The 22,985-nt window shown below is 36.4% G+C and overlaps 2 protein-coding genes and 1 pseudogene across 3 annotated transcripts; all 3 read right to left on the bottom strand.

The window, feature by feature from the left end:
* Positions 1–489: 489 nt before the first annotated feature.
* LOC105420963 (uncharacterized) lies at positions 490–5,487 on the bottom strand. Its single transcript, XM_088870200.1, has 3 exons — positions 5,409–5,487; positions 1,707–1,967; positions 490–1,373 (listed from the first exon to the last, which is right to left on the bottom strand). Exons 1-3 carry the CDS (start codon positions 5,485–5,487, stop codon positions 835–837), a joined length of 879 nt encoding a protein of 292 aa, XP_088726326.1. The 3' UTR covers positions 490–834.
* A 1,516-nt stretch (positions 5,488–7,003) lies between these two features.
* Positions 7,004–12,163, bottom strand: LOC18438033 (protein NUCLEAR FUSION DEFECTIVE 4-like). The gene is made up of 4 exons (XM_020669707.2): positions 11,639–12,163; positions 8,567–9,492; positions 7,525–8,002; positions 7,004–7,286 (listed from the first exon to the last, which is right to left on the bottom strand). Exons 1-4 carry the CDS (start codon positions 11,972–11,974, stop codon positions 7,215–7,217), a joined length of 1,812 nt encoding a protein of 603 aa, XP_020525366.2. The 5' UTR covers positions 11,975–12,163; the 3' UTR covers positions 7,004–7,214.
* A 7,647-nt stretch (positions 12,164–19,810) lies between these two features.
* Positions 19,811–22,021, bottom strand: LOC105420964 (protein NUCLEAR FUSION DEFECTIVE 4-like; annotated as a pseudogene). Its single transcript, XR_016057661.1, has 2 exons — positions 21,091–22,021; positions 19,811–20,519 (listed from the first exon to the last, which is right to left on the bottom strand). The product of XR_016057661.1 is annotated as a protein NUCLEAR FUSION DEFECTIVE 4-like (transcript).
* Between the last annotated feature and the right edge of the window lie 964 nt (positions 22,022–22,985).

Genomic DNA, 22,985 nt, shown 5'->3' on the forward strand with positions numbered 1-22,985 from the left:
TATGTCCCGTGAAAGAGCAGAAAGACGGACAAAGATTTGTATAACCAAACCCAAATAGTTGACAAAAAGCTCGATGAAGATAATGGTGTATCATGTATGATATTTATATTGATATTTAATGTCATGGTTCTAAATTGATAAATGGAGTTGCAAATGATTAGTACCGCTGCCAAATTTTCCTTGTACAGGCAAGTCCAAGGGGTTTTTATACCCATACAGATCTCGAGCCAACAACCTAAAACATTGTTTTACAAAGACTCTAAACAATGAAAATATAAAATGTGGATTTCATCCGGATGCTATATATTCAGCATATACCTGATGTTCAAATTTAAAACAACTGATGAAATAACAAACTGGGATTGGAGTCAAACCCAGATTTTATATTACCTTGAGCCAGACGGGCTCTAATGTTTTAAAAACATTCCCTTCTTGCATAGAAAACTTGCTTCTTGTATCTCCTTCCCCCAAAGAATAGTTGCAATGAAATTGAAGAAGCAATTCAGATTATAATTTCCCCAACATGGATTACAAATATAATAACATTTTGATTCTTATCAAGAAATAATAAATAATAATGAAATAATGCTCACAAATAAACATACGCATGACATGACTCAACCGGAGTGCCAATCAAATAAACCATAATCCTGAACCCAACTATTGTTGAAATGCGAGACACCAACCTACCAAACCCAATCCTTGTGCTTCTCACAAGTGCCTTCATGAGAGAGATTTCCCATAGAGATTAGCATACAAAACCTTGGTTCGATGCATGGCAATCATACTCAACACTGCCGCGAAGATGCACAACCCCTGACATGACCATAAGGGTCAGGAAAAAACACACTGCTCCAACACATTGTAGGGTATATCTTCAGTGCTTAGTGGCCTAGAAAGCATACTCCCTATCACCCCTAAAAAGCTTGTTTTGGGGTGACACATCTGAGCTTGTTTTTCAGCTTCATAATCATAAATAGTACTAGCTATCACCCCTGAAAATACAAGGGAACCAGCTGGGTTTGCCAAGGTGATGAAATTATACAAGGTGCCAAAGTTCTTCAAACCAAATAGTTCAGATGCAGTGGCTGGGACGACAGCCCAATGTGTGCCGTAACCGAGGCCTATGAGTAAGGTACCAACATACATGACCCCAGGCCATGCCATGGCTAAGAGGAAGTGACCAATGGCCATTACCAATTGTGCTATAGCGAGTGTAAATGGTCTTGGATATGCATAGTGGCTGTTAAGAAAAGAAAAAAGAAGCAAGATATCAGGGGATAACAACTGAAATGATATTGACGTCCTCTGGGTAAAAGAAACAACCATCAGACAAATCAGAGTGAGAGTGAGGCAATGAAATTGAAGATACAAGATGGTTATTTATAGGGATTTCTTTGTGCAATGCCTCAAGAGAGGACATTGTTCCCCAGATGGTCAAATTCTTTGTGTTTCATTTTCTTTTTTCTTTTTCTTGACGCGGTTGTAGCTCAGCAGTAGGAATTAAGCTTAAGCCATAGTACTGCAATTGTCGTCTGTTTTTATGATAGTGTTTGCTGGGGTTTTTGGGAAGAGGATGGTCATGGTTTGTGTTCTGTACTTACTGCTTTTGTATGCTACTGTACCAATTCATTCAGGTTGAGGGTTCCATTGAGTCATCTCTCTCTCTCGCTCTCTCTCTCTCTCTCACACACACACACAATCACCTTTGATCAATGCTTTCATCAACGTGAAATCTTCCCCTCTACGTGGCCCTCTCCTCCTCTTCACACTAACAGCTCCCTCTGCCTCTGCATTTAGCAATCGAGCCTGCAACTCTGCAATTCTCTTCTTCCTTTCAGAAGCTGGAAGCAAATCAACCTCCCTTGGCTTCTCATCCTCAACTTCACTTAGTATTACATCAGGTGTACTTGAGGGTTTCTCATCTGTTTCTTTTTTTAGAGGCTCTTGCAATTGGCTCCCATCTACTGGAGATTAGCAAATTCCTTGGAGGGGTGCGGTTTGTACGACAATCAAAAAAGTAAAGGGCACTTTCAAATAGCCTCGTGGTTTCAATATTGGAAATTTTTGTCATGATCTTAAGATGTATTTTTATTTTTAATTATAAAATTTTAAGCTTCATAAATAGTGTAGACATAGCATATGTATGAAAATCTTGAAAATTGGTGGTCCAAAAATTTATTACAAGATGAATTATTTTCAGAACTTAAAAATCCTTTTTTTTTTCTGTTATGCATTTTGAGGTTGAGATGATCAGTTTGAGAATATTTGAGCATCGAAACAGCCTTTTCTAGTAAAATTTTTGAAATGCACCATAATTTGATTGTTTAGAGCCTTGCACTTATATAAACTTTGTCCTTCTTGAAATGTTCAGCCTCTAAACTTTCATTTGTCTCGACGAAATAATGGATGTTATCGGCAAAGCCAAGCCCAACCTTAATCTTATTTGGGTCAAGCAGGACCATAAAACAAATGAAGAAAGAATATAAGAACTAATGAGAAAAAAAAGACGACCGGGCTGAATGAAAAAAAGACGGCCCGGCTGAGCCATATTGGGCGAGCCTTGACCCTAGCCATGTCCTCAAGTCACATTTAGGGCCAGGCAGTTAGGGCCAGACAGAATGGGCAATGGGCTAAGCTAGGCTGCCCAGCGCAATGCCAACCCTAATCATTAGGATTCGAGGTTCAGCCGAAATATGCTGATATGAGGTCAATATTTCCGCAAAATTCAGCCGAAATTTTGAGTTTATCAGGCTACATAAAGGGTGGGAGCGAATTACATAGAGGAGGTTAAGAAATCCTGTAAAATCTCGTTCAATTTTGGTTCGTTGAATAGAGGTACTTGAAGTCCCATAATAAACAACAACTATCAAGCACGACTATCCTTCTTGATGATTATAGATTTTGTCATTCTACAATAAGAAAATGGGGGCACTATGTAAATACACATTCGACAACAATCAATGCCATATTTAGGAGCAATGATTTTGACCTAAAACGTCATCTTAAGGGGCAATCATTGATGCTTGTAGGGGTGGCAATGGGCCCGACTAGATTCGGGACCTGACAGGTATACCCTACCTCAGGTCTGGGTATGGGTCCAAATTTTGAAACCGAATGCTATTTGGGTCTGGATCCCGATTCTTGACCTGTACTCATAGTCATAGATTATATGATGGCAATTATATGTCTTTAGGCACATGCTAGGTATTCATATTATCAATATTATTGGCAAAAAAAAAGAAGAAGCTCATAGTCATAGGGTATATGATGGTAAAAAAAAAGGCAAAAAATTAAATAAATAAGTGCATAGTCATAGTAAAGGATCCGATTAGACCCGAGACCCGAGACCACCATACTATTTGGGTTCGAGTCCGAGTCTAGATCCAACCTGACTCGATTTGTTGCACCCTCAAAATGTTTGGTACATCAGATAGCAAAGGTGGAAACTAGCTGTAGTTGGGAATTTTTTACTTTGAAGATGACATATATGTTTTGGACTCCTTGTATAGCTCATTGTTAATCTCATATTTTAGAAAATGGGTACATCTATATTTAGTGGGGTGATTTCAAAAGCTACGTTTGTTGTTGGATTTATTTATAATCACACCATAATCCTTGGTATCATGATGAGTTTTACAAAGAAAAGAGATACAGTGAGACCATATTCACTAGATTTGCTACATTAGTTATCACTCGTCAAAGTCTTTGCAAATAAAAAATGCCTTGAGGACAATATTTGCTTCAGAGCAATGGAGTAAAAGTACATGGTCAAAGCATTAGGATGGGAGAAAGACTGAAATAAATTATTCTCAATATATCTTTTTGGAACAAGATATATCATGCATTGGAGATGGCTAACCCCTTAGTGAGAGTGCTTCGATTGATTGATGGTGAAATGAAGCCCACCATGGGCTACATATGTAAGGCAATGACTAGGGTACGAAAAAGATAAAAAAATACTTTACTTGAAATTATTGATAGGAGATGGGATAACCAACTTCATAGGCACTTCCAATCTACCGACTACTTTCAAAATCCATCTCTTCACTACAATCAACCAACCATTGAATCTGATCGTGTAATAATAGGTGGATTCTTAGATGTGCTTGAGAGGTTGATCCTTAACAAAGACATCCGAGATGAGATCCAGATGCAAGAAGTGCTTAAGTTTGAGTTAGTATTGAGAAACTCTAGGACAAAAATTACTACTCAAAACAGGGATACTACATATCCAGGTAAAGGCCAAAAATACCGTTTCTAATTTCTATTTTGTTTACTTTACAGTTTTTTACTTGTATAAGGTATAGTTTCAGTTATATAAATAATTAAATATTTATCTAAAATTTAAATTATAAAATGTTATACAGCTGCATGGTGGGTATTATTTGGAAGTGAGACACCAATCTACAATATCTCGCTATTTGAGTGTTGAGTCTCATATGTAGCTCATTTGTTTGCGAACACAATTATAGTTCATTTGAGCATATAAGTCCTTAATCATTATTTCTTAGATTTCAAATTTAATTTTTCTAAAATCTAACTTATCTAAGAAGTTTAAAAGTAGAAACAAGAAAATAGCACCTATTACTTTTACTTGTTTCATTGTTTTCTACCACAGCTCCATGCCACAAAAAAAAGAAGAAGGTTGAAGCAGAAGATGTTGAATGCTATGGTTTATTGTAGTATAATGAACTGCTTAAGGAGAGGTACCAAAAGCGCATGGATCTCAACCCTATTAAATTGTGTAAACCTGATGGTAATCACACAAGTGAGTGGACCATGGATGCATAAGTAGAGCATGTGTTTGAGGGTGAGGATCTTACTTGGCTTGATGTCGAGCTAACTAATGAAGAAGAACATCTTAGCACTAGAGCACAAAATAGTAGAACTAGGTCCAGTCACACATCATCTCTAGAGGTCGAGGAGGAGGAGGAGTCTGACTCAGAGGAGGCCGAGAAAGAAGAATAAGATGCGGAGGCTGGCGAGGATGATAGTGATGATGATGATGCACATGGAAACTCTCTAGATAACTTGTCTAACAAGGATTTGAAATTTAGAATCTCAATACTTGAGAAATGATGAGGATTTGTCGCGACTTTTGGACTCTTTAATCTTCATAGACTCTTAGTTTGTATTTTGGAACTTTAAAGTTTGTGGTTGCAAATTTGTGATTATGGTTGTTGAATGATTTATGAAGTTGGTTTCAAGTTTCTAGTTTCCAATTTTTATTTTCTAATGTCTTCTATGATCTATCAGGGGACATGGGATAGTGGATACAAAATCCTTGACAGCTGATACTTTTGGAGTTAATGAATGAATTAAATACCTACTATCATATAAACCACCTCCATATTTTTTTTACATTAATTATTATTATTTTTTTAGATTTTTTAGAATGTTCTTACATTTATTGACCGCATCAGGGTGATGTACCCTCATATGAATCGCATTGCTGCATATCCACCCCAACCTATCGAGCTGCATCTTGCATTTTAAAACATTGTTTCGAAGTTCTATGTGATCGTCGCATACAAATAAAATTGAGGGGGAAACTCTATAGGGCAACTATAAGACCAACCATACTTTATGAGAAATAATTTTAGGCGGTTAAGAAACAACTAAACTCATAAAATGAGTGTAGCTAAGATGATGATGTTGAGATGGATGAATGTCAATATAAGAAAAAATTAAATCTAGAATAAATATATCAGAGAGATTTGGGGGTGGCACCTATAGATGATAAGATGAGAAAAAGTAGACTCCGAAGATTTGGCTATGTGCATTGTTGACCTAGAACAACATCAGTTACGAGGGGCGATTTAGTTTAAGTGCAATATTCTAAAAGAATAAAAAGAAGACTCAAAAGGGTATGGATAAAAGTAGTGAGAAGAAATGTAGTGACCTATAGCTTGACTGAGTTATGATCCCTGATAGAGTGAAATGACATAACAAGATTAGTGTAGTCAACCCCAAATAGTTAGGATGGCTTAAATGACGATGATTATTTTCACATGTTCTTATCCTTTTGTAGGTCAAACTACACGGGTTAAATAATCAACCAATTGTTTTCCATTCTACCACCCAAAACACATGTGGTATTACAATTTCCCACTTTGCTTTGGTCACCCAAAAGGTCGAATTATCCCAATTTATTTTATTGGGAAAACCTCAGTTCGGCCACCATATTTCTTGTATCTTCAAAGATGCCATGATCATTTTATTTTTGGAGAACCTTTCATGTGTCTCTCCACACATGCATGGCCATGGTTGCTTGAAATCAATTTCATATTAGGAGCCAAGTACATTTTGTTTTAAGTTATAATTAATGTACGACATTGTTGTTAGCTTTCTTCCAATTAAAATTAAATAAAAATAGGCGTGTTTGAGTATTTTTTAGCATAGGGGATCTTTAAATTCTTTGTCAATTGATAAAAAAGAAAAAAAGGATTTGAAAGATTAGAGCTAAGCATCCGTCCATTGCTACGGGATTTTAAATTGCTCCTTAATTCCCCTCCAATGGTTGTAGTTGGAAGCAAGGTCTTAAGAAATGGATCGGTGACCAGAATTGCCCCTCTTGAATTTTGATTCGGTTCTACAGATCGGCAATCCAAAAAAAAAAAAAAAGTAGGGCTGTTTCAATGGCTAAAAAATAAAATTTATTTCTAGAATCGCCAGTCTAGAATTTTGATTGGGGTGTTCGTTTTTAGCCGATATTTAAGCGTTGTTTGTTGTTTGCTTGATTAGGGGGTTTTCAATTGAGTGAAAATTTAATAGTTTTCCTTTCTGGGATTAACTGGTTTTGATGTATGGGGAAAAAAAATATAAGGACTTGTGGCCTTATTGAGGGCATATCCTTTGATAGAGTTGAATTGTGGACAAAAATTCGAATAACCAAACCCAAATATTTGAGAAAAGGCTATGATGATGATGATGGTGGTGTATGGTGTAGGACCTTTATTTGATATTTGATATCCTGGTTCTAGATAAGTGGAACGGCAAATGATTAATACTGCTGCGAACGCTTTTTGCCCATATAGATCTCGAGCCAACAAGGATGATTCTGAGCTGGCTCACCGGTTCCCATTACATTGTTTTACAAAGACTATATGGTGAAAATATAAAATGTGGATTTCATCCGGATGCAATCCAATGAGCATATACCTGATATCCAAATTTAAAACAACCGATGAAATAACAGACTGGGTTTTGAGTCAAACCGGCTCCAATGCCCTATAAACATTTTCCATCTTGCATTTCTCACATAGAAAACTTGCTTCTCGTATCTGCTGCCCCCAAAGAATAGTTGCAATGAAATTGAAGAAGCAATTCAGATTATAATTTTCCCAACAAAAATTGGTTGAAAAATACAATAACACTTTGATTCTTATCAATAAATAATAAATAATAAATAATAAATAATAAATAATAAATAATAAATAATAAATAATAAATAATAAATAATGAAATAATAAATAATAAATAATAAATAATAAATAATAACTAGAGATTAGCGTAAACAACCTTGGTCCGATACACCACAATCATACTCAACACTGCCGCGAGGATACACAACCCTGACATGATCATAAGGGTCAGGAAAAAACACACTGCTCCATCACATTGTAGCGTCTCTTCTGTACTTAGTGGCCTAGAAAGCATACTCCATATCACCCCTAAGAAGCTTGTTTTGGGGTGGTACACTTGAGCTTGTTTCTCAGCTTCATAATCATAAATAGTACTAGCTATCACCCCTGAAAATACAAGGGAACCAGCTGGGTTTGCCAAGGAGATGAAATTATATAAGATGCCAAAGTTCTTCAAACCAAATAGCTCAGATGCAGTGGCTGGGATGACAGCCCAATGTGCGCCGTAACCGAGGCCAATGAGTAAGGTGCCAACATAAATGACCCCAGGCCATGCCATGGCTAAGAGGAAGTGACCAATGGCCATTACCAGTTGTGCTATAGCAATTGTAAATGGTCTTGGATATGCATAGTGGCTGTTAAGAAAAGGAAAAGGAAGCAAGATATCACAACTGAAAAGATATCGACATCGTCTAGGTAAAAGAGAACCATCAGAAAAATAAGAGAGAGAGTGAGGCAATGAAATTGAAGACACAAGATGGTTATTTATATGTATTTCCATGTGCAATGCCTCAAGAGAAGGACATTGTTCCTTAGATGGTGAGGTTCTTCATGTTTCATTTTTGTTTTTCTTTTCCTTGAGGGGATTGTAGTTCAGCAGTAGGAGTTGAGCTCGAGACATAGTACTGCAATTGTCAAAAACTAACCTGTATGTTTTATGTTAGTGCTGGTTGGGGTCTTTGGAAATAGGATGGTAATGGTTTGTGTTCTGTATTACTGTTTTCGTATATTTTTGTACCAATTCATTTAGGTTGAGGGTTCCATCCTATCATTTCTCTCTTTCTCTCTCTCTCACACACATATATTGACAATATCAAAACCGTCATTTACTAAACAGCATCCCACAATTCAAGTGAGGAACCGGACCAATGACACTGCAAATCTAGTCCCTCAAAAGATTGTGGGAAAATCCAATTTACCTGATAACAACCTCAGAAATGTAACCCCCACCAACTCGACCAAGAAAGTTCCAAATGCTGATCATGGAAACAAATATATGGGTGTTCTCGTACCCCAAGGATTGGCTCAACTGACCCAAGTTATCAATCACTGTCAGGCCTGACCCCGAACCCAACAGGAGTGAGAAAAAGATTAGCCAAAAATCAGCTTTAATCAATGCTTGCATCAAAGTGAAGTCTTCCCCCCTACGCGGCCCTCTCCTCCTCTTCACAGCTCCCTCGGCAGCTGCATTTAGCAATCGAGCCTGCAACTCTGCAATTCTCTTCTTCCTGTCAGAAGCTGGGAGCAAATCAACCTCCCTTGGCTTCTCATCCTCAACTTCACTTAATATTACATCAGGTGTACTTATGGGTTTCTCATCTGTTTCTTGTCGTAGAGGCTCTTGCAATTGGCTCCTATCTACTCGAGATTTGGAGTCCTCAGAAAAATTCAATTTCAAAGGTATAACAATGGGAAGCAAAACAAGAATAAACAATATAGTAGTGAACACTATGGTCACATCAGTATTAACATCTGTTAAATCTTCGACTAACATAATTCCCATCAAATAAGCGGCCAAAAGGAGGCATACACTATACACAAATGTGAAGCTTGAAGTATCAGAAGTTCGAACTTGTCTGTGCCCTCCAACTGGTCTAACAAAGAACATAAGAGCAATGACCACCAAAGCTGGTCCTACAGCTATCATAAAGATGAGTGCAGCTTCATCAGGGGAATTGATCACAAAATATATTTGGGTCAAAATTGCACCACTGAGGCCTGCAAATCCCTTCAATATCCCCACAATTGGACCCCTGTGCGTGGGGAAGTTTTGAACACATGAGACCAATGCGACCGTGTTGTAATAGGTCTCTCCATTTGTACCAATAAATATAAGCACACACATCTGGACCAGTAAGATGGTAAGTATTACCAAATGATGTGGGATTAATGCATGGAAATTGCAATACAATGGGCTATGGAAAACCATAGGACCATCACCATCCAGTGAAATAATGAACATTGATGGAGAGGGTGGCACACACCAGTACAGGACATCTCCTCAAGGGTTGGTCCTAAATTCTCTCCATTACCTTCCATCTTTTAAATGGATAGTGCTGAATCCAGTGGACTACAGTATGGTCATTGGGATTATAGAATACTGTGCCATTAATAGAACAGGCACATTCATTTTATCCAAGGATGGATAAAGCTTTGGAAAATCAGTTTCCTAAGGAACAAATTAATTCTTTTACTCCCCTATGAATCAACTAGTGTATTACATCAAGCAGAAGCACTAAAAAATGAAGGAAATTCTTGCTCTCTTTTAAATGTGGTCCATAGATTGAATAGATATATATCAAGATATCTTAATACGGCAGTTTCAAGTTATATATGCAGATCTTACATACCATGAAGACAGGTAAAATTTCAAAAGTTTTGGACTTCTAAACGAAGATTCAATGCTGAAACGTATTTTGTATGAATTGAAATACCTAGATAGTGAATATCAGTAAGAGAACTGCTTTTTCTGTTCTTTATAAACAAAACAAGTTTAATAAATTGATAAATTATTTATCAATTGAGCTTAAATTGCAAGAGAAAACAAACTTCAGCCCATCTAAATGGGTCTTAAATCTTTCAAGGGAAAAGTTTATATAGAGCCTAGGCTCTAAATAATCAAATTAGCGCCTACATCAATACTTTCACTAAAAGAGGTTATTTTGATGCCCAAATATCATCAAATTGATCCTCTCGACATCAAGATACATGGACATGAGAAAAAAATAGATTTTAAGTTCTAGAAATAGCGCATCTTGTAATGCATTTTTGGACGGTCAATTTTTTAGATTTTCAAGTTTTCATAGATCTGCTGAATCTACACTACTTTTTAAGATTTAAATTTTATAACTACAGATGAAAATATAATTTATCAACTAAAGATGAAAATATAATTTAAGCTATCACAAAACTTTCCAGTATTGACACCCTATTTCTCGACACTATTTGAAGGTGGGCTCTAATTTGATTGTTTAGATCCTTGGCTCTATACAAAGCGCACCCATTTTTAAAGGGTATAATCTCATGAACTAGACCTTAAGAAGGTATAAATAAACCTCATAACCCTGGTATTTCTTGTCAAAAAAAGGGGGGCTGGGTCAGCTTGCTTGGGCTTCTTGGGATAAACTTCAGGGGGGTTCGAACCATTATCTCCTCTCACCCAGACCAATATGCTTACCCCTTAGCCGGCCTCTGAGGGGTAGAAGTTGTAGAATTAATAAGAAATAAGATTCAGAGAGCCAAATATGTAGACACAAATAGCTTTTAGTATATATAAAACAATGATTACAGAAAAACAAAGAAAAACAGAAACGACAATGAAAACTTTCAATGAGAATTAACAAGAAAGAAGATTCAAGTCCAAAACACATACAGCTTTTAGTATAGATAAGACAATGAATACAGAAAAAAAAGAAAAAAGATAGAAAATGAAGAAAGGAAACTGAAAACATTCAATGAGAATTAACAAGAAAGAAGATTCGAGTTCAAAACAGAAACAGCTTTTAATACACAAAAAATCCCATTTTGAATGATCACAAAAGCCTACCATTCATAAATTGTGCCATACCAACCACTTAGGCGCTCCAAGAAATCACTATATAATCCCATATGTGACAAATTCAAGATCACTAAGCCATGCAAGAACACAAATCCCAATCCCCAAGAACCCAATTCAATCCAAAAAGGCGTTAAAAAACCCTAACCCTAAGCAGCTAAACGACTCCTATGAAGGCCAGAGCATTGAGGATTAAAAGGAAAAATACTAAAAACCCCAATACGCCAATTCAGTTCAATAGCTTATAGTTATACTCAATGACTCAAATAAAGAAAGAGAAAAACCCAAAACTCAAATTAAATCAAACACTCTATTTATTTGAAAAAAGTTAAAATTCTTTTTACTTTGATCAAATATCTTACAAGCCACTACAAAGATCAAAATGAAAGCTTTTGATGAAAAAAAAGAGCATAAAAGGAGAAAGATAGAAGCTTACAGCCCATAAGGGAAGAGTGGCCACTCTTTTTGTGACTATGCGCCACACCCAGCCATACCCAACAAAATTTAAAACAGCTCCAACTAAAAGAGCTCCCCATGGTGGCAAAATTGCAGAGAGACTCCCTGTAACAAAACCAACACTACCACCAAGGTCTTTAGCAACACCAAGCCTTGCAAGCTGCCTCTGATTATAACCGAGGGAGCTCTTTATAACTGGGGAGATGCTCCCAAATATGTAACCAACCCCTGCAACAGATTGAACCCACATTGCAGCTACAAAGACCAGCCATCTGTTGTAGAAAAGAGCCTTAATTCTCCCTAGTTGCATGCTCATATTTTCCTCAAAGGCTTAAAACTGGGTTTTTCCTGAAAATTTATTTTCGACTGGTTTCTATGGATTTGATTTCTTTTAAGGGTTTTTTACATTGGAGTTTGTGTTTTTTCTTCCTGAATTTTGGATACACGGGCCAACCGCTATTTGGTTCAGGGGCTCGGACACTTCATGCATTTTCATTCGCAAAATGAGAAAAAGAGTGTAGATTGATAATTGAACAGGTGGACGTTGACTGAGAATGCGACAGGAGTGGATAGATGAGAGAGAGAGAGAAAGAGAGAGAAAAGAGAGAAAGAGAGAGAAAGGGACAGGGAGTTGAGAAGTGGCCGTCAATTTGCTTGGCACCTCGAGCTCTTAACCCTTATAGTCCCGCAGGAGCACAAGAACACACTTTTCATCCCACTACTCCCACTTAAATTTTTTCTTTCATGTTTTTCCTCAAAACAATTTTTTATGTAAATACCCTCAAAGAAAAAAATTTATTTTGTAGACGGAAATACCCTTTTTACACGCGAATCATTTTAGACAGGTTGACTTTTGGACCTACGACTACATTGTCGGGGCACACTATCACGTAAGCTCACAAGTGCCGGACCACCCTTTGCAACTGCCAAACTGTCCTTTGCAACAATCGAACCTCATTTTATACAGTATCGGGGCCATATTGCCAAACCGTATTTTACATAGTATCGGAGCCTTACTACCCGACCAAACTTTAGACAGTGCTAGACTGCTGCCAAACCGTATTTTACACAGTGCCGGAGCCTTACCGCCTGACCAAACTTTAGCCTAGACCGCTACTACCAGATCACATTTAAACAGTATCGGAACCTCTATTTTAGTGGGATAGAGGAGAGAGGCGTGAGTAAGGTAAAAGTAATGGAGGGTAGTTTAGGTATTTTTTTATTTTTTATTTCGTTCGGGGTTTTTGCATTAGAAAGTATATTTTGGAAAAAAAGTGAAAAAAAATTAGGTTCGTAATTTTGGTTTTTTTTTTTTTTTTGTAAATTTCTCTAAAATAAATGAAAAAAGAAATATCAGTAAAAATCAATAAATAAATAAATAAAGATAAAAGAAATACTAAAGAAAAAAAAAAAAAGAGAGCCGGGGTGGACTAAACTTGGCCGGCTTTAGTCCTAGCCAAGTCCTCAAGCCACATTTTTTTGTAGCCCAAGCCCTACTTTTTTAGGGCCAGGCCAAGCAAGCTAGGCCGGGCCCAACCCTATTATCAGAATTCGAGGTTCAACTTAAATATGCTCAAATAAGGTTAATATTTCGGAAAAAATTGGGCCAAAATGTTGAGTTTATCGCGCTGCATTAAGGGTGGAGAGCGAATAACGTAGAGAAGGTTAAAAGCTTATTAATTTGTCAAAAAAAAAGAAAGGTTAAAAGCTTATTTTAATCTTGGAAATTCTTGTTGAATTTTGGTTCGTTGAATAGTGGTAATTGAAGTCCTGTGATAAATAACGGCTGTCGATCACGACTGTCCTCCTTGTTTTTGTGATTCTATAACAAAAAAAGGGACCATTATGTTAAGGACCCGGTTTGTATGTAGCTAACCCCGCATATGTAGAAATGCGGGCTTGTTAATAAATCTATTTTTGAGATGGATTTTAAGACTTAATTTTTAAAGACATGTAAGCTGGAGATCATGAATATGAAAAAATAAACAAATTTTAAAAACTAGAAATAATAATTCTAGTAAGAAAACATTTGGACCGTTAGTTTTCATTGTTTTTAGATGGAACACCTACTTGCATCCATGTTTACCATGCATGATTTGCGCTTTCTAAATCGCATATGTAGAAATGTCGTCCAGCCCGCATGAAACAATTTTCCTTATGTTAATACACACTCAACAACAATCAATACCATGTTCAGGAGCAATGATTTTGATCTAAGACATAATTTAAGGGGTCAACCATTAATGTTTGGTACATCATTATAACAAAGGCAGAAACTGGCCGAACTAATCACCACGTTGTAGTTTTCATTACCACTTATACCACCCTACTAACACCTCCAAAAACCTAACTCTATAACTATTTGAAAAAACAGGTAGGGGCTTGTCTTCCACATTGAATTACCCAACAAAAAAAAAAAAAAAAACAGAAACAAGCTGAGCTTGACTGCCTAAGCCTGGCCTTTGTTCCCTTAGGGCTGGCCAAACTCAGCCTTGGCCTGGGCCCTACTTTTTAAAATCTGGGTTGCCGACCCTATTTATAACACTAACAAGAGTTGTCTTTATGGAACACAGTTGTCTCCCTTATACAAGGCTTAGTGTATCTCCGATTGGAGGCCTTTTTTAGACTAAGTTACATGTATTATGATGGAATATTTTATGGAGGGGAGTTACCACCCCTGTTTTACTAGTGGTTGTGGTTTCTATAAAGTTGCAACTTTAAACAATTCAATTAAGGCACACCTCCAAATTTTTTCATAAATGTAATTTTGATGAAAAGCATTTTTAAGATTATCTCAAAATCTATTTTCATGGAATTTTAAGAATATTTTACATCAAAATTATATGTTATGATAAAATTTGAAAGTGTGCCCTAAATGGATTGCTTAAAGTTGCAACCTTATGGAAACCACACCCTAATCTAAATCTATTTTTATACCTAATTATGAAATTTAAAGCTCTAAAATAATGTAGATCAACTGGATTTATAAATTCTTAGAAATTTTGAAAATGGGCAGTGTAGATAACATATTACAATATACATTATCTTTAGGAGTTGATTTTTTTATTTATTTAAGACATCTTGAAGTTAAGATAATCAAATATAAGGTTTATCGATGTCAAAACAACTTATTGGGTGGATTTTTGAGGTCAACTTTACTTCGATAGTACAAGGTTGAAAATTGACACAAAAAAGAAGAGAGGAAGAAGGTATGTAAGTACATTGTAAAGTGGTTTTACATGGCCGACATTCCTTTTAATACTATAACCCTTGATAGTTTTGTATGTATGGTTCAAACAATTGGGCAATTTGGCTCAGGACTTAATTCTCACACACTACATGAGATTTGGGAGCCATTATTGAAGGATTTTGTATCCGATGTTAACAAAATTTTAACCACTCAAAGAGAAGGGTGGGAGAAGTATGTGGCAATTGTTATGTGATGGATGGTTCGATAGAAAGTCAAGGGCATTTATTAATTTTTGGTTAACAGTCCAACATGTACTTTTTTGTTAAGCCTGTTGATGCATCAAACATGTCACATGATGCTACATACTTATGTGACTTGATGGATGAGATAATAGAATTTGTTGGAGAGAAATATGTGGTACATATTGTAATAGGTAATAGTGCTAATTAGGCTACTGCTGGACATTTTTTTACTTTGAAGATGATGTATATGTTTTAGACTCCTTGCACAACTCATTGTGTTAATTTCATGCTTTAGAAAATGGGTACAATATCTATATTTAGTGGGGTGATTTCAAAAGCTATGTTTGTTGTTGGATTTATTTATAATCACACTATAGTCTTTAGCATTATGATGAGTTTTAAAAAGAAAAGAGATATAGTGAGAACTGGTGTCACTGGATTTGCCACATCATTTATCACTATTCAAAGCCTTTGCGAGATAAAAATAATTCCTTGAGGATTATATTTTCTTCAAAGCAATGTAGTAAAAGTAAGTGGTCAAAGTATCGGGATGAGAGAAAGGTTGAACCAATTATTCCCAATACATATTTTTGGAATTAGATATATCAAGCATTAGTGGTGGCAAGCCCTTTTGTGAGAGTGCTTCAATTTTTTGATGGTGAAGTAAAACCCGCTATGGGCTACATATATAAGGCAATGCCTAAGGTAAGAGGAGAAGTAAAAAATTGCTTTCAAGGATGATGAAAATAAATACAAGGCTACAGTTGGAATTATTGAAAAGATATGGGATAACTAGCTTCACAGGCAACTCCATTCAGCTGACGACTTTCTAAGTCTACCTTTTCACTACAAGTACCCAGCCATTGAGTTTGATGGTGTAATAAATGATGGCTTCTTAGATGTGCTTAAGAGGTTGGTTCCTAACAAAGATATCTAAGATGAGATCCAGAGCCAAGAATTAATTAAGTTCAAGTTAGTATTGGGAGACTTTGGGAGAGAGATTGCGACTCGAAACATGGACACTACAGATCCAGGTAAAGGCCAAAAGTACCCTTTATAATTTCTATTTTATTTTCTTTATAGTTTTATACTTGTCTAATATATAGTTCCATTTATATAAATAATTAAATATTTATCTAAAATCTAAATTATAGAATATTAGACAGCTGCATGATGAGCATTATATGGAAGCGATACACCAAATCTACAACGTCTCACTATTCGAGTATTGAGTCTCATTTGTAGCTCATCTTGTTGTGAATACAATTGGAGTACATTTGAGTATGCAAGTCCTTAATCCTTATTTCTTAGATTTCAAATTTCAATTTTCTAAAATCTAACTTATCTAAGAAGTTTAAAAGTAGAAACAAGAAAATAACGTATGTTACTTTTGCTCGTTTCCTGTTTTCTATCACAACTCCATAACAAAAAAACAAAAGGGAAAGGTTTCTATACTTCCCTTAATACAGAGAAGATCTATGCCTCCTCTAACATCCAGCCGTCCAATTTTGATCAAGAGAGCCGCTCACCGTTAGATCTTAAATTTGACGTCTCAAAATTTTTTATTTTTTGTTTTTTTATACAAATTTTATGAATATGAAATTTGATACGTACTATCTTATCATTGGGATGCACCTATAAAAAATATTAAAAATAAGTTTTCGATAAAATATAATGACCAAAATACCCTTTAAAAATTTCAGGGGTATTTTGATCATTTTATTTTATTGGAAATATTTTTTTTTATATTTTTAGCTTGTACAAGTTTAATAGAGGATTGGACGAAAAAAATTTGATGTTAAAATAATTTTTTTAAAAAAAATTAAAAATAAAATGGTGTAAAGATGTGACATTGTGATTGGGGCAATCTTAGCCCTCCATTCAAAATGGACGGTTGAATAAGGGGAAGTATATAAGTTTTATGTTGTAGGGGAAGCATATAAATCTTGCCCAAAAAAAAAAAAGGTTGGACCAGAAGTTGTTGAATGATTTGGTTTATTGCCGTATCATAAGTGGCATAGAGAGAGGTACAAAAAGCGCATGGATCTCAACTCTATTCAATTGTATGAACTTGTTGGTGAATGCACAAGTGAGTGGACTATGGATCCATGCGTAGACAATTTGTTTGAGGGTGAGGGACTTACTTGGCTTGATGTCACACAAACTTATGAAGAACTACGACCTAACACTAGAGCACAAAAGAGTTGAATTGGGTCCACTTACATATCAACTCAAGAGGTCGAGGAGGAGACCGAGGAAGAAGAATAATATGCACAGGTTGCCGAGGATAATTGTGATGATGATGATACACATGGAACCTCTCTAGATAACTTGTTTGATTAGGATTTGAAATTTAGAATCTCAAAGCTTGAGAAATGATGATGATTTGCTTTGACTTTTAACCTCTTTAAGTTTCTTGGACTTTTAGCTTGTATTTGGTACTTTAGAGTTTGTAGTTACAAATTTGTGATTATGGGGTGAAGGAAATATGAAGCTAGTTTTAAGTTTCTACTTTCTAATGTCTTCTATGATCTAGCAGGGGGTTAATGGATGCAAAATCCTCGTGAGCAAATACTTTTGGAGTCAACGAACAAATTAAATATCTGCAATCACATAAATCACCTCTATATATTTTTTCTATACATTAACCTTTTTCTTTAGATTTTTTTGAATTTTGTATATTTATTGATCTCATCGGGGTGATGTACCTGCATTAGGACTGCATTGCTGCATTCCCCCCCCCCCCCCCCCCCTAACACGCATGGGGCCTCATCCCGCATTTTTAAACACTGTTTCAGAGTCCCATGTGAACGTCTCATACAAATAAAATTGAACGGAAAACTTTATACTGCAACTATAAGACCAGCCATATTTTATAAGACAGAATATTGGACGGTTAAGAAACAACAAAACTCATAGAATGAGTGTAGCTAAGAAGAAGATCTTGAGATGGATGGGTGACAAGATAAGAAAGACTAGAACGTAAAATAAATACATTAGAGGGAATTAAAGGGTGGCACTAATAGGCAATAAGATGAGAAGAAGTAGAATCCGACGGTTGACAATGTGCGTTGTTGACCTATAACAACACTGGTTATGAGGAGCTATTTAGTTCAAGTACAAGGTTCTAGAAAAGTAAGGGGAGGGCCCAAAAGGTATGGATAGAAGTGGTGAGAAGGAATATAGTGACCTATGGCCAGACTGAGGTATGGTCATTGATAGCGTGGAATGGTGGAACAAGATTTGTGTAGTCGGCCTCAAATAGTTGGAATAAAGCGTAGATTATGATAATGATTTTCACATGTTCTCATCCTTGAATAACAAAAAAGAAAAAACATAATTTTATGTGTCAAATTATACATGTTTTATATAATCAACCAACTGTTTTCCATTCTGCAACCCAAAACACATGTGATATTACAATTAGCTGCTTTGCTTTGGTCAACCAAAAGGTGGAACTATCCAAATTTGTTTTATTTGGGAAACCTCACTTCAGCCACCATATTTTCTTATATCTTCAACGATGCCATTCTCATTTTGTTTTTGGAGAACGTTTCCTGTGTCTTTCCCCACATGGGTTACTTGAAATCATTTTCATATTAGAAGCTAACTATATTTTTTTTAAGTGATAATTAATGTATGATATTGTTGTTAGTTTATTTTCAACAATTCGATCTTCTATATAAAATTGAATGGATAAAAATGGGTGCATTTGAGAAGGTTTTAGCATCGGGGATCATTGAATGCTTTGGTAATTGATAAAAAAGTAAATAGAATTTCAAGATTAAGAGCTAAGCAACCGTGCATTGCTAAGGGGTTTTAAATTACTCCTTAATTTCCCTCCAATGGTTGTAGTTGGAAGCAAGGTCTTACAGAATGGATCGGTGACCAGATTCGTCCCTCTAGATTTTTTATCCGGTTCGGCGATTTAGAAAAAAAAATTTAAAAAATAAGTGAGGCTGTTTCAATGACTAAAAAAAAAAAAAAATATAGAGTTGTTTCATACCTAGTCTCTAATAAAACTGATTGGTTCTGTCATAGGACAAGTACAAATTAGCCAGAATCGGCGATAGAATGAGTTGAAGGAGACTACTCCAAAGGGACACGCCAAGAGCCTAAGTATCTCACCCAACGATCCAATGAATGTGCAACAAAAGAAATTTGGACCTAACATCATTTTAAGGGACCTAGTGTCACTATTTTGTGAAGTTAATGCTTAAAAAGTTTTTGACATGTCAATGTTAACATTCAGAAAAAAATAAATAGAGCTAAGCAAATAGTGCTGCTCTTTTACCATGCCTAATTGGATAAAAAGGGCAAACAATTTCGGACAATGTGTGCTTTGAGATGGGAGTCTATGAACTTCCAAAGCACATAGACTAAATCTCAGGTCTTTTAAGTTTTTCTTTCTCTGTCTTTGCCTATTGATTTTCTATTTTGGGTGTTTGTTTTCAGCTAATATTAAAGCCTTGTTTGTTGTTTGTTCTGATTTGGGGTTTTCAATTGAGTGAAAATTTGATAGTTTTCCTTTTTGGGATTAAGCGGTCTTGATGTATGGTGAGAAAAAATATAAGGACTTATAGCCTTAATAAGGGTATGACCCTTAATAGAATAGAATGACGGACCAGAATTCGTGTAGCCGAACCTAAATAATTGACAAAAAGCTTTGATGATGGTGTACGGTGTATGATCTTTACATTGATATTTGATGTTATGGTTCTAAATAGATAAGTGGAGCCGTATGATCTTCATATTGATATTTGTGATTAATACTCACAAATAAACATACACATGACACAACTCGACTGAAAAGCCAAAGAAATAAACCATAATCCTGAACCCAACTATTGTTGAAATGCCCAATCTGATTGCGATACACCAACCTGCCAAACCCAATCCTTATGCTTCTCCCAAGTGCCTTCATCAAAGAGATTTCCCATAGAGATTAGCGTACAAAACCTTGGTCCGATACACCTCAATCATACTCAACACTGCCGCAAGGATACACAACCCTGACATGATCATAAGGGTCAGGAAAAAACACAGTAATCCATAACATTGTAGGGTCCCATCCATGCTTAGTGGCCTAGAAAGCATACTCCATATCACCCCTAAGAAGCTTGTTTTGGGGTGGTAAACCTGAGCTTGTTTCTGAGCTTCATAATCATAAATAGTACTAGCTATCACCCCTGAAAATACAAGGGAACCAGCTGGGTTTGCCAAGGTGATGAAATTATACAAGGTGCCAAAGTTCTTCAAACCAAATAGCTCAGATGCAGTGGCTGGGATGACAGCCCAATGTGCGCAGGCCCATGAGTAAGGTGCCAACATTAATGACCCCAGGCCATGCCATGGCTAAGAGGAAGTGACCAATGGCCATTACCAATTGTGCTATAGCAATTGTAAATGGTCTTGGATATGCATAGTGGCTGTTAAGAAAAGAAAAAGGAAGCAAGATATCACAACTGAAAAGATATTGACATCCTCTAGGTAAAAGAAACAACCATCAGAAAAATGACAAGAGAGAGTTAGGCAATGAAAATGAAGACACAAGATGGTTATTTATTTGTATTTCCATGTGCAATGCCTCAAGAGAGGACATTGTTCCTTAGATGGTCAGGTTCTTCGTGTTTCATTTTCATTCTTCTTTTTCTTGAGGGGTTTGTAGTTCAGCAGTAGGAATTGAGCTTGAGAAATTGTATTGCAATTGTCAACAACTAACCCGTATGTTTTATGTGCATGTTGGTTAGGGTTATTGGAAATAGAATGGTCATGGTTTGTGCACTGTAGTTACTGTTTTTGTATATTTTTGTACCAATTCATTCAGATTGAGGGCTCCATCCCATCATCTCTTTCTCTCTCTCTCTCTCTCTCTCTCATATATTGACAATAGCAAAACCATCATTTACTAACAGCATCCAGCGGCAATTCAAGTGAGGAACCAGACTGATGAAACAGCAAATCTAGTACCTAAAAAGATTGAAAGAAAAACCAATTTACCTGACAAGAACCTCAGAAATGTAACCCCCACCAACTCGACCAAGAAAGTTCCAAATGCTGATCATGGAAACAAATATATCGGTGTTCTTGTACCCCAAGGATTGGCTCAACTGACCCAAGTTATCGATCACTGTCAGGCCCGACCCCGAACCCAATAGGAGTGAGAAAAATATTAGCCAAAAATCAGCTTTGATCAATGCTTGCATCAAAGTGAAGTCTTCCCCTCTATGCGGCTCTTTCCTCCTCTTCATTCTAATAGCTCCCTCTGCCACTGCATTTAGCAATCGAGCCTGCAACTCAACAATTTTCTTCTTCCTTTCAGAAGCTGGGAGCAAATCAACCTCCCTTGGCTTCTCATCCTCAAATTCACTAAATATTACATCAGGTGTACTAATGGGTTTCTCATCTGTTTCTTGTTTTAGAGGCTCTTGTAATTGGCTCCCATCTACTACAGATTTGAAGCCCTCGAAAAGTTCAATTTCAAAGGTATGACAACAGGAAGAAAAACAAGAATAAACAATTTAATAGTGAACACTATGGTCACATAATTATTAACATCTGTTAAATTTTCGACTAACATAATTCCCATCAAATAAGCGGCCAAAAGAAGGCATACACTATACACAAATGTGAAGCTTGAAGTATCAGAAGTTTGAACTTGTCTGCGCCCTCCAACTGGTCTAACAAAGAACATAAGAGCAATGACCACCATAGCTGGTCCTACAGCTATCATAAAGATGAGTACAGCATCATCAGGGGTATTGATCATAGTATATATTTGGGTCAAAATTGCACCACTGAGGCCTGCAAATCCCTTCAATATCCCCACAATTGGACCCCTGTGCTTGGGGAAGTTTTGAACACATGAGACCAATGTGGCCGTGTTGTAGTAGGTCTTTCCATTTGCACCAATAAATATGAGCACACACATCTGGACCAGCAAGATGGTAACTATTACCAAATAATGTGGGATAAATGCGTGGAAACTACAATACAATGGGCTATGGAAAACCATAAGATCATCACCATCCAGTGAAATAATGAACATTGATGGAGAGGGTGGCACACACCAGTACAGGACATCTCGTCAAGTGTAGGTCCTACATTCTCTCCATTACCTTTCATCTTTTAAAGGGATATTGCTGAACCCAGTGGACTATAGTATGGTCAATGGGATGATAGAATGCTTTGCCATTAATAGAACGAGCACATTCATTTTACCCAAGGATGGATAAAGCTTTGGAAAATCAGTTTCCTAAGGAACAAATTAATTATTTTACTCCCATATGAATCGATTAGTGTATCATATCAAGCAGAAGCACTAAAAAATGAAGGAAATTCTTGCTCCCATTTAAATATGGTCCATAAATTGAATAGATATAATTCAAGATATCATAATAGGGCAGTTTCAAGATATATATACAGTTTCAAAGTTAGTGAGAGAGAGTAGATTGATAAATTGACATTGAGAGCATAGGTTGATAACTGGACAGGCAGAAAATCGACTGAGAAAGAGAGAGGGAATAGATTGATGAGAGAGAGAGAGTTGATAAGTAGTTGTGAGTTTGCTTGGCCTACTTTTTAACAAATTCCTGGAATGTTCAAGCTCTAAACTTTTATTTTCTTTCCACGAAATAATGGATGACATGGGAAAGCGGGACGCTAGCTGATTTTACCTTTGGGTTGGCCCTGAAACGACCCTTGTTACCTTAGGACCAGCCCGGGCTTAGCCTTGATCTTGTTAGGGCCGGGCTGGACCATAAAACAATTGAACGAAGAAGCCTTACTTTTTTAGAGTCGGGCCGAGTGGGCTAGGCGGGGTCGCCTGACTCGTTGCTGACCCTAGTTATTTGAATTCAAGGTTTAGTTGAAACATGCTGAAATGAGGTCAATGT

The sequence above is a fragment of the Amborella trichopoda genome, chromosome 6 (assembly GCF_054954075.1).
Source record: "Amborella trichopoda isolate Santa Cruz 75 chromosome 6, AtrichopodaSantaCruz75HAP2 v2.0, whole genome shotgun sequence".
Classification (NCBI taxonomy): Eukaryota; Viridiplantae; Streptophyta; class Magnoliopsida; order Amborellales; family Amborellaceae; genus Amborella; species Amborella trichopoda.